Source organism: Acanthaster planci, linkage group LG13 (genome assembly GCF_054643075.1).
Source record: "Acanthaster planci isolate LZ-2023a linkage group LG13, COTS_SCS, whole genome shotgun sequence".
NCBI classification, from domain to species: Eukaryota; Metazoa; Echinodermata; class Asteroidea; order Valvatida; family Acanthasteridae; genus Acanthaster; species Acanthaster planci.
The window spans coordinates 14,194,161-14,206,970 of NC_141789.1; the positions used below are offsets into that span (position 1 = coordinate 14,194,161).

Sequence of the window (12,810 nt, forward strand, 5' to 3'; positions counted from 1 at the left end):
AGAAAAAAATCAGAATTGCCAAACAAGGGAAAAACTGCTCAGCGGCTTTCCCCTACGCTATGGGTAAACTCGAAAGGTTAACCACTTGCTGCCGGTTTTAACCACTTGGAGCCCGGTTTCAGGTACCTTGGGTTTGAACGCATAGCCGGGGTGCCCGAAATCAGACAAAAGAGCTGGGCCTGGTGACAAAAGACCGTACTCGGAACAAAAGACCGAGCTGCTGGGAATTGCCAACATTTTTTCAGTTGTCAATAGCAGAGGAAATCTGTCATTGTTTTGAAAGATTACACCACTGTTTGTGGCATTCAGTGAGAGTGGATTACCACCGGGGACAAAAGTGCTCCAGCACTCCAGTGATGAGCGATACACTACTACTGCACGCTAATCTGGTGCATATTGAAAAGACGCTAGCAACACACTGTGCTAGTTTCAGGAACAAAAGAAACTTATGTAACACCACACAATGTGGGTGTTTTTTTTGCAAGGCAGCAGGCCTGGTTGAAATACTCAGGCATCAATAGATTTTGCCTGTCAGATTAGAGTAGCCACCAGACAGTCACTCAATGGGGTTTAGGCATTCAGTAAAAAAGACATGAATTTTTCAAGTTTCTTGAAAACCAAAGATATTGAAAATCCCCCAGTTTTGGATACTGCATTTCCAAAGGCACCCGGCAGCAGGTGGTTAAAGTCAAAAACTGATCTCACACATTTTACGTATCTGCTCCAGCAGATCTTTACTAGGCAACACGCATGGGCCAAAGAGTGCCCTCTACCATTCATGAACAAAGCCAATGCCAGAAAGACCTAAACAAAGCTCCCCAACTGACAAAAATATCCTCCAACTCAGAAAAGCCAACATTGAGAGAACACATTCCAGTTTGGATTTGGGAGAGGCTTACATGATAACACTCTCAACCGTCAACGGATCTGATCCTTTCCCAAACAGGTTATCACTCAGCCAATACCGTGAATCCCTGTCGATAAGGTAAGGATAGTCAACCACCTGAATGCAGAAATAAACAAATAAACAATAGTGTGCATTTTTCACAAAATCTTGTGGTACCACACACTCCCATCTACAAAGTAAAATAATCCTAAAATCCCTAAATATCCCCAAAGCCTATAGAAATGAGGAGCAACAACCAAACCATTTCCATTTCTAGTTCCATTTCCATGATTTGGCAATTTTTCTGCTTGTTCTCCATTTCCATTATCCAACAATTCCAACTGCCAAAACTCTCTATACAGCCGAGTCTTCTGATAAAAATGCAAAATACTGTGAGGAAAACACAATGCCTTGTCCTATGGGGACAGGGCATTGCATTTAGTATTGTTAATCCAATATAACAGTCTTTAATAGACTGAGAACATGGACTTACCAGTGAAGACAACAGACTGAGGGCAAGGAAACATTGTTTGTTCCCTTTGTGTTTGGTCCTCCAGGGTCAAGTTGAGCACGCACATACACCGCTTTCCTCACAATATGAAATTCCAGCCGAAAGTCTATGTTGCAGTTAAGACCATCACAAGACCAGAATCAAAGACCGTACATAAGACCATTGATGAGACCAGTCACAAGACCGTACACAAGACCATGGACGAGACCAGACACAAGACCATTCACAAGATCAGTCACAAGACCGTACACAAGACCATTCACGAGACCAGACACAAGACCATTGACAAGACCAGACACAAGACCGTACACAAGGCCATACACAAGACCATTCACAAGACCAGACACAAAACCGTACACAAGACCATTGACGAGACCAGACACAAGACCGTACACAAGTTACAGGGTGCGTAACGACTAATGAATACTTTGTTACAGTTTAATGAAGTAGCTTGTGACTGGAATTTAGATTGGAGGTCCCCTGTTGACCTTGTGATAGCCTGACAGGGTGTTGTGATGGTTGTGGGATGGTCTCATGAGGTCTCGACTACAACACTACAAAAAGTCTGGACAGTTCGGAACATGTGAGAGTTAGTTACCTCTTTGAAGATGGCCCTGCTTGTTACTGGCTCACAGATGACCTTCTCTGAGATACCTCCCAGCAGGAAACACAGGGTGGTCAGTATCATGATCAAGGCAGAAAAGATGAAGGAAAAGGCCACGCCCCTACAGAGGGACAAATCACAGTCAATGGGGCAAACACACAAAAAAAAGCAAAAGTAATGACCCTAACCCTCTGATATCTTCTGACACAAACACTAGGTTTCCAAAGAAAGAGCCAAGCCACTGTTACTTTACGTGGGACTTTGTGCACCTTGAAGTTTTAGTGCCAACCTCTGGGTTCCTGCAGAGGGGTGGATGATGTAAGTTTCAGGAAGAATACATTACCCATAAGTTAGGGTTAGAGGTTACAAACTGTGCAAAGTTGGTCTTGGGAACCTGAAATTTGTAAAGATTTTTGGCAACAAAAGCTACAATGATGGAAACGGCAATTGGAGATTGTCAGTCAAGGATCAGGTATCTGTGCACCGATCAAGGCCCTACCAGACATCTTGGCTCCGCCTCCCCCTCCCACGGGCAGACTTACGCCAGGAGCAGCGTCCCGCCAAAGTTGGAAAGGCACGGCCTCTCGGTCGGTCGGTCCTTCTTGTCCCGGCCACACTCCCCAAAGAGCATGCCCAAGACATTGCACAGGATGACGATGAAGATGATGCAGGACAGAGCGATGCCAACATAAAACCTACAACCAAACAGCAACGCACAAGGACATGAACAGACTGACAACTGTGTGAGCAGAATTTAAGGTCAGGTTTTGATGCATTTGGTTTGCCAAGCATGAAGTGTCCATGCCTAGAAAACTTTGACAGTAAAAAATGTGAAAAGAAACATTTTTCAAATTCAGAGAGTCCTCTCTTCATGAGCTCCAACATCACTGAGCTCAGAAATGTTTGTTCATACCTGTATTTATCAATTGTGTGGACGAGTTCAATGGAACTGTAGAGCTGTTTTGCTTGAGGCGTTGTGGCATCTTTTGAAAATGCCGCAAGGAACTTCTCAACCTCCTGTTGAAATGCAAAGTACGCATCATTGTGAAGAAATCACCATGGATATTACACTTGGTACACTTTATCAAAGCCAGTCCCCTTCCTATCTGTTGATATCTGCTCACGTAACGGACATCTTTTCCTTCAGCGTCTCAAACATCTTTCCATTTCAACAGCAGTGGGCTGGCGAGTTAGACAGGAACGTCTACTTACCGGTGAGATTTTGAAGTCGATGTTTTGAATCTCTTCCAGGATGCTTTCTGCCAGTTTATCAAGCACAAGCTTGAAATCTGAAAGAGTGCAATGATGATTCGATTTCTGGGGGTTTCAAGCACTTTTGGCATAATCAATTCTAACTTTAAAGAAGGCCACACAACCCAGTGGAGATGCGCCGATCCCTTCCCTTACCAGGGTCCCAACTCGGGGAGCTAATTTGTACCCAAATTTTTACCAACCACTGACGGTTTGGTATTAACTGGTACTGGTTTACAACTCAAATTGCAGCTTGACCTGGACAATATTTGTCACTGGTTCTAAGCTGACCGACACTGTGAAATTGGACTGATCAATGTGAATAGTTTTTGCTCCTAGACATGTGAATCTACTCAGTATGCCCCTGAAAACTATAGGAACAACTACAACCAAGAGGCCTCCAATCGATCCAAGTGTCAATGTCCTTCATCAAGTCCACTTGCTCATCTGTGATATAACTGCAAGGTGGCTGACAGCCAATTCTGTTATCTGACCAAAGACGGAACAAGTCTACACGTACAGTCCACTGCATCTTGACTCTCGTTTTTAACTCTGTCGGGGATGCCGTCCAACTCCTCTTGGCCCTTGTCAACCAATTCTGTAATGTTGGCATTCAGTGCATCATTGACCAGGTTTAATTCTGCCTGAACGTCAATCTGAAAACAGGAACAGAGAAAAACAGTGAAGCAAGAATAAAGAAAACAAGGAAATCATTCTTTGATTCCACTTGATCCGTTAACAATGAAATAATTTGGCTCATTATGCCACTGTTTCTCTCATTTTGCCAATATTACCTGAGTGTACGGAACAGCTCCTTAAAATCGCTTAGTAAAATGTACATACATGTACGTGTTTAAACCAGAGATGTATACAAATTATTTACTGTCCAGGTTCTGTTTGAGAACACACTAACTTGCAATAAAGTTTCAAGACCTCAAACTGAAGTTTTGTTTTGGTTTGTTCTGTACCTGATAATCAGTCTGACCAAACTTTAGGATGGAGTTAATGTGATTTTCACTGACACACATGACCTCATACATGTCTGCCCTTGTCATAGGCAGAGACTACAGTGCTGTGCGCAGTAAGTAGCAGATTACAAGTAGCTTTCAAAGCTTGGATAAAAGTTAAAAGTATTGAAATACTCAGAGTCGGCACCCAACGGTGGCTCAGAGTTATTTTAGAAAGATTGAAAATAAGCCCTTGTCTTAGTTTGGAAAGATCAACAAACAGTTGCTAACTAAACACCTGCCTCATTCAATGCTGGCCAATCTCAGGAAAACCTTGAGGTCACATGGTACTTTGACATCATTTGAACGGAATCTAATGAGGTTTCACGTTTTGGCCACGATAAGCACAGGATGTGTGAACTAAAGTTGACATTTCTGGCATGTATACACATTTACCCCTAACGTGATGTGAGTGATATGCCAAGTCTTTAACAAGCTCAGACCGGCTGTTCCGACGCTGTCACAATATTTGCTCCTCTGGCCATAAATACGTGATTGGGCACTTCCTATCGAGCCTTGAACTTTGCAGGTTTCAAATATTCTGAGGATTTAGGGAGTCAAATCGGGAATGGATCCTACAGGACCAGGACATATTTGCCAAACTGCTATCAAAGCTGACTATTTGAAAACACCTAGCAAAAAATTCACACTGCATTTGTGTCAAGCTACCAACAGGAGTGGGAGCTCTCCACTCTTTGAATGACTGTACTCTGCAAACCTTTGCATGCTGCAACTTTTGGGTCAACAATAAAAAAATCCGTCTGTTAAAATTATGAGCAAATTTTGTAGGGGAAACAAATCAGTCAACATTAGGGGGCACTTCTAAAAGTGGATAGGGCTGGCAAACAGCCTGACCCCTGACTAAGACAACTCAAATCATAGTGACCTTTTTCTCTTCAGAGTGACACGATTTTGCAAACAAAAACAAACAGGGGAGAGGGCAGAAGGGGAGAGTCAACCACTTTCAACCTATTTATCTAGCCATGGTATAGTAGGAGACAAGACAAACTTACGATACTGAAATCGGCAGCCACGGTAATCTCACTCAGGTTAACTACATCTTTAGGGCAGGTTTGTCCCGGATTGCATGGGATGGACTGCAGCGTGGCGTTGATGTCCCCACGGGCAGTGTCCAGCATTTCCTGCAGGCTGGCCCCCTTCTCCAAGAGCATAGCGACGGACTCATTGACGGCACGCAGATTGCCCTGAAGACCTATCGTTTCTGGAAGGTGGAATTTACGCAAATGTATCAATCTTCCCCGGCCAGCATTTAGGAGTATTTCTTTACAGTGCCCAAACCCAGTTTGTCACAAGTCTCTGTTACTCTATCACAAGTTCATCTTAAGTCCCAGTAACTTGGCAAGTCACAAACTTATTCAAATGAACTCTACCAAAAGCTTTCCCTTGTCATTGTTTCCAAGTTCCTTGGGAATGCTTGTGATAGGTCTTATGAAGAGATCAGTGCCTGGGTTTTTAAAAAGTAGACACATCTGTCATTTGGTGGTTGGTCTAACTACTCTGATCATTACGGTAAGAAAATATCTTACAGTGACAAGATGTTTTTTTTCTGCACATTGGTTTATTGCTGAATGATTAAGTTTCATTGAGACATCATATTTAAAGAGGCTGATGGAACTATTTTCACAGAGCTTTTGAGTGAACAATGTCTGGCCCAAAGTTCACAAGTGCTATGCCAACAGTGACAGAGGGATGTTGAGCAGACATTTGAATGCTGTTGCTGCTATATGCACATTGTCTGTGCATAAATGAACAGCATGAGTGATTTGGTGGTTGGTCTAACGCGGCCCCAACCAAGTTTGTTTAAGGTTTAGGCCGAGTCTTGGTATAGAAAATTTGTCCACATAATGCGAGTTTCATTTTGCAAGTAGAGTTTTTGTTTGGGCTAAGTTTGAAGTTTTTTACTTTGAAAACAACCAACATCAGCAAAAAAATCAAAAAAATTATCTGAAATTATGCAACATAAATGTGTACCTACAGATGGCATCAAGGAAGCCAAAATTGGCCCCATGTGGATTTCATGGAAATATATTAAAGTTCATAGAACTTTTCTTTTGTTTTATGTTGTTGTACCCCCCTTGACCATAAAAAAAAAAACACAAAACATCTGGACAGCGTGCCCCTGACAGATTGTAGGAAAAGCAGTCAAAAGGACATTGTTTTACGTTTCCCATCGCATCAACACTCAAAGATATACATCAAGCATGTCGGGTTCAAAAGCTGTCAAAACTTTAAGCACAGAGGTATCCGCAAAGGAACTTGAAGGATGAGACAGATCCCTACTGACAGTTCTTCCCCTTTGTTGAGGAAATTCTACTTTCCTTGGAATGACATAGGTCAGGCCCCAGAATTGTGCTGGGCAAAAAAAAAAAAGGAATGTCATAACACCTGCACTGGGTTGAGAAGAGTGCAGCCAGAGATGTTAGAGCCTGCCTCACAAGGCACTGCCTTGTGAGGCAGGCTCTGGGCCCCCAGACCAGAAATTGGGTTAATTTCGGTTCCTGCTTTTACCTTTCCCGAGACTGTTCACCGACCGCAGGGCTGGCTCAACCTGCCGTGCAAAGTCATCGCGTATGGGCTTGCCAACCAGCCTATCCACATCTGAAGGGAGAAACAAAATATACTGTAACAGCTGTGTTTGGTGTCTGACATTTGTACACGTAGTTGGACAGACAAGCTGACATTTAAATAGCAAATGACCAGCACTATGCAGGAGAGTGCTACTAATTACACATGTACACGAGGGACCCTTTACCAAAAACTTTCACACAACCACAAAGAAACTTGCTACAGCAATTTAAAAAACAGCAAAACACAGAATAGTCTTACGTAGTCAAATTGTTTGGTTTGATTTTACATGGAAAGGTAGTGGACTGTTAATGCATAGAGAAAGGACACAGAAGGAGTTTGAACTGCCTGGGCTATAACATCTGCCCAATTACCACTTTCTGGTATGCCTGGTATGTCCATAGCCAGAGAGCTGATCAGAGAGAGATCTGTTTCTCAACCATGAGACCCCTTTGTATCCTATCATCGTTGCCACAATTTTTTGCTGGGAATCCACATCCTTAACACTTTCTGTACTGAAGTATAAGAAAATGAATATTCATGTCTTTGTTGGTACTTGGTATGATCTCACAACAGGTGCCTGTGTTAGGCCTTGTGTACTAAATGTTCCAAAAGAATTTCTTTCAATGGACTCGGTGCACCAATAGGAATGGATTAAATTGTCTCGTATCCAGTTGCCAGCGCGTTTTCACACAGCATGTATTATCAAATCATAGCAGCCATTATCAAATGCAGATACGCAGTCAAGTTGCGTGTAATTGAATAGGGAAACTGTCTAAGGTATTTATGAATGTATTCTAAGGCAACAAGTGTAATGTGGAGGATGTGTCAACAAATTCACATACACAATTACTTTCATTTTCGACAGTTTTATTTGGACAGATGGCCCAAGTCAAAACAAATGGACACCATTCCCCGAGTTTATCTAATTACCTGTGCACATGGAAAGTGAAAGAAGTTGAGTTGGTGCTTATTCCACATGGTCATAAACATTTAGACCCCTCTCCATATGATACATATGACACTACAACTGTTTTTACCATCAAGGATGTTTGACTCAACTCAGAGTTCTGAATTTAGGCAAGCTTGAAACCTAAGATATTGAGCCAGTCAAAACGGGTGTGTTTTTGAAAAAAAAAAAAGAATTACAATTTTTCACGTTGACTCTTTTCACAATTTTTTCTTCTCGTTTTAGCTTCAGTTTCAGTGCCTGCATTTCACAGACAGACACGTAAAGATTCCTATTGTTGAATTGCATCACAAGGTCTAATGTCACTTCGAGCCAGAATAGCCTTAGCCGGGAACCTAGTTGAAGGCTACAAGAGAGAGAGCCAGATGCAAACACACAGTCAAACCTTATCCTAAGTCCACAGCCGCATAATATACATGTATGTCAAGAGCTAGGTCAACATCTTTTGCCCATCGCATGTTCATGGACACCTGCAGATCTTAGCCATAGCCCTAAAGCCTGTTTCAGATGCGGCTTTTCATTAAAATGAGTGAAATGCTACACACAACAGTTCACCCCACCCTGCTCAAAGTCCAAATCCGCCTTGCGTGTATTCAGTCCTAAAGCAGCGGGCATCACTTTACTCAATTCTTTCAGCACGCATTATTACATTCCCACTTCAGAATGGCAAAGGCAAATACACGGAGGAAAAAAACCAATGTCAAAAGACCACTTGAAGGGAAAAAGCATCCCTCTGAAGGAAGGCAAACCACAATGATCAGTTCATAAGGGCTTAATGGGCAGAAAAATATCAATAATCATCTTGCCTACAAGTGAATGCAAAATAGCGTAAATACACAAATAAATTGTCGAATAATTATCTCTCAAAAACATGTAGCCAAGTTCAGTTGTTTTTTCCACGGGTTTACAGGTCAATATCAACAATTATACATGTGTGTGTATAGTACTTCCTACTCACTTTGCATTACATGGTTAATTGTGTTTTGTAACTGTGACAAGTATTTCATATATGTATAAATATAACTGGGGGCCTCTACTCGACAAACTATGCTATGCTTTGTAGAGGCCTCCATCCACTCTAGCACTGTGTTGTTAATGTGAAATATTTCATATGGAATATAAAGTAAAGGTGAAGTGAAGGGTATCTGCATTATCTCATGTTGATAAGTGTGAAAGTACATCCTAAAGTGCCTTACTGAGATATTTCCTCCTCAAACCAACAAACAAAAAAGACACCGCACAAATCTAAACTGCAGCAAATTAATATTCAGAGAAATACAGCCATTGTTCTTTTCCCCCGACCACACCAAAAAAAAAAAAAAAGAAATTTCCAAGGAAAAAAATGTAAGGATATTTACTACTGGAGTTACATTTTAGGAAAAACATGTCCTTCCTGCATTGTTCACAAATTTCTTTCAGGAAGAGATTACGTATTTTGTTTCATTCATATGATACATGGCCAATGCATAGATAGCTCCTCTGAAATGCTAAGTTAAACAGTTTGTGAAACAATATCTGACCACACATATTCCCACTAATTTATGTGGCCGTCGTATTTTCACTGTAGTGACTCACAGCCTGCCCTTTTCAAGATTTGTTAATCATTACCTTTTTTCCCAGTTGCGAGATATTTTTCCAATCACAAGATTTTCTACACTTCAACGGGACATATCCAAATTTTGTTCAGCTATATTTCAGAAATCAAATGTTTTTCAGAGGGCACATATTTACGATGAATACATTTTTTGAGTTGCTATATCTTATCTTAATTTAAAGGTTGAAAAGCAACGGCACAATCATGAACCAACTTTGCTGATGAGGTGTAAAACACACTTCAAATGAGCGTAATGATTTGTTTTACAGTATGAACAATCCAGCATCTTTTTCTTTGACCGATTTGATATTCGCCAAGCTAGTATTTTTCCAGTAATACAACAATGTATTACAACAAAACCATGTTATAATTAATATGCAATTATGGCATGCTGTTTAGTTTTTCTCCCCATTTTAAGGAAGTTACCATAGAAGCTGGTAGAGCTTCTCAGAGGACAGGTGCAAGGTCTTGGGTCTTATAGGAAGGTCACATAGGCGCCCATGTAACTTCTTTCTTTCTCGTGGGGATTGTCTAGAATATTCTATGCACTTCTTCAAAACTTGGCCCTGGTTTACAAAAAACCTGTACACTGTAGCTTTCACAGAATGCAAGTACCTTTAAATCAGCAAATAAAAGTCAACGGATGCATTGATTTGTAAGGAAAAAGAAAAGTCAGAATTTCTCCCTCGGGAAGCTTCTTCACAGCATGAAACATCGTTGTACTAAGCACCATACCATAAAAGTACATCTGTGATTAATGTGACTGAAGGACTGATTGAACTACTTCTCCCAAAAAACCTGCAAAGCGATAAAATTCTGTCTCAAAATCAAGTAGCTGGTAACCTCCAAAAGTAACATCTTGTCTTTCATTTTTGTCATTTGTGAATTTTTAATATACATGGCATCAAATTTGATTAGTTCAGTGGATGGTGTTTCAGCCATATTAATTTTGCCTTTCATTGATGTATTTTTTTAATTCAAGTTTAAAATGGCATATGTTTCTTAAGTCATGTACAAGTGAAAAAGCCAGTGAAATTTCCATTTGGCTGGAAATTGAAGGGGTTTCTATATTGTACTTTATAGTATCAGTATGAAGATTCACTTGTAGTCAAGTTTGCTGACTGTATTATGTAAGGAGGGGGCATCACATTCCGCTTGGCACTATCACGACAACGGAGCTAAATAAAGGACCTCAGGTTATCATCTGGCTTATGCCGCCTTGATAGCAGGTGAAATTTGAGCCTCGTTAGAGGAAAGAACATACACGCAGCTGTCAGGATATCTGGGATGGCTGATGAACTCTGGCGTAATCTGGAGGAACTTCTCGTGTAGTTGTAGATGGGAGTCAAAGGGAGTTTTGGAAAGGACAATGGGAAAACGACATAGAACGAATGTCATACAGTCAAGGCCTTGTAAACAAGAACTTAGCGCAGGAGAAGATTTTTCTTAAAAAGACTGAGTTTTGCTGGCACCTGAATAAATGTGGGTTCCATTCATAACCAAAAGCCACCTTTCAAATATGCTGACAGGTATAAATGCTTATACGTGAAAAATTTCTGGGTTTGAAGACCAGAATCTACCAGATGCATGACGGATGATACTGTCGCCATGAATTAAAAACTGAGAACAAATATAAAATAACAAAACAAGCAACAGTTTTGTAAACAAACTCAAGCAAACACTACTCTGACAAACCTGACGTACACGTATACCTTTCTGGTCAAGTTATGACTACATGTACATGTCATCTGAAGACAATGGAAGAAGATGAACAGATGGCAGTGTTGTGCGACCATTGAACAAGAACGTCGGTGGACGAGACAAACTATGCATACAAACATTCTTGTTCCATGTACATGTCGTATGTCCTAAAATATTGTGTCATTTTGTCATATTGGTCAAACTTTTCAGTTGTGTATAAATGTTTAACTGTGACCTGTCAGCCTGCCTGAGTTTACAGATAGGAGACTGCGCCAACACTTCCTTCAAAGCAAATCAATTGAAACAAATCAACCCAATGCACACACTGACGACCACCACGTAAACTTCAGTGATGATCTCCTACTCAACTGTACACTACACAAACTAGGATTCTCAGGCCGGAGAGATTATCCCAACACTAATCCTTGTAAATCTGGGCTTTCCTATGCAAAAGGAAGCCTCATGATTGGACAATGAGGTAATCTGGTCACATCTTAACAAGGCACTTACGCAGCAGGTCGGTAAAGATGAGCCCCGACACGTAGCCAAATTGCTGAACTGCCAAGAAGTAAAACTCCTTCAAGAACAAGAAGACAAAAAAAGTGGGTAAAAAACAGGAAATTGGATAATGACTGTTGGTAACAGAGCAAATATGAACGCATATGATAGCTTAAGCTTTTGAAAATTGAAATCACATAATTTGTCCATTTTGATTACAATAATGATTCTGTTGCATTCACTACAGAGGTAAATCCTGTTCTGATGTGTTCTCAGAAAGGCTCCAACATTTCCATTGAAGTAAATGGCCTCATGGAGAACAAAACTATTTTGTTTTTAATTTGGAAATGCATGTACAGGTACAAACACAGGTGAGAAGTTGGACTGATAACTAAACAGTTTGGACAAATCAAGTTACACGTGCACACTTTGTGTAGTTTTTGTTTCCATCATTTCAAACATATTTATGTGAAAAAAACCGCAATCAGAAAGTGTTAGTAAATTCATACAACATAGTAGTTTCATACAACATATAATATACCTTTGTGTCAACATGATAAACAAAACAAGAAATTCCTGCAATGCGCAGGATCGCACAAATCTCCATATGACCTACAAAAATACTTGAAAATGAACCGAAAGTTGCAGTACTACAACCATCCTAAATCCTCTAAAATCCTTCAAGTAGTTTGAAGAGTGTTGGAAGATTGAGGCTCAATGGAAAAAACTTGTAGTTGGGATTGCAGGGGATGCACTTTGCTCCAGGTCTTGAGATCTCCAGGATACCATCTTGCACTACCTCAACATAATGACAGGAATTGTAAGAGGATTTTGAAGGACAGAGGAAATGGACACACCTCCAAGAAATGAGCGAGGATTTTTGCAGGATTCAGGTTGCATCCAAGCACAAATGCCAAGGGGGTTGGGGTTAATTTTAATCATCGAAACCTTGAGTTTTTAATTCATTCCTATCAACCGCAAAAGGCAAAAACAAAAGAAGGAAAAAAGTAACAACAAAACACCATGATTAATGCACACTCAATATTTTTTAAACGTACAGAGCACTAACTCCTTAAATAACCTCTGCATTTCATCATAAACTGCAGCTACGTGTAGCTTAGCTGGTCTGGTAACGTGTGATGATTCACCTGCGTGAACACAAACAGCTGACCTGCAGTTGAACTTGGGGGCCTCTTAAGGAG

The 12,810-nt window shown here is 40.8% G+C and overlaps 1 protein-coding gene across 2 annotated transcripts in view; it reads right to left on the reverse strand.

Moving 5' to 3' along the window:
- Positions 1-12,810, reverse strand: part of prom1 (prominin 1) — a 35,566-nt gene that overhangs the window by 12,168 nt on the left and 10,588 nt on the right. For both annotated transcript variants that reach the window (XM_022224990.2, XM_022224989.2), the window contains exons 6-14: positions 11,621-11,687; positions 6,789-6,878; positions 5,273-5,481; positions 3,773-3,908; positions 3,214-3,290; positions 2,915-3,018; positions 2,544-2,696; positions 1,996-2,122; positions 900-1,003 (exon numbers count right to left, since the gene is read on the reverse strand). In XM_022224990.2, coding sequence (XP_022080682.2) covers positions 900-1,003; positions 1,996-2,122; positions 2,544-2,696; positions 2,915-3,018; positions 3,214-3,290; positions 3,773-3,908; positions 5,273-5,481; positions 6,789-6,878; positions 11,621-11,687 — 1,067 coding nt within the window. The remainder of the gene's footprint in view (positions 1-899; positions 1,004-1,995; positions 2,123-2,543; positions 2,697-2,914; positions 3,019-3,213; positions 3,291-3,772; positions 3,909-5,272; positions 5,482-6,788; positions 6,879-11,620; positions 11,688-12,810) is intronic.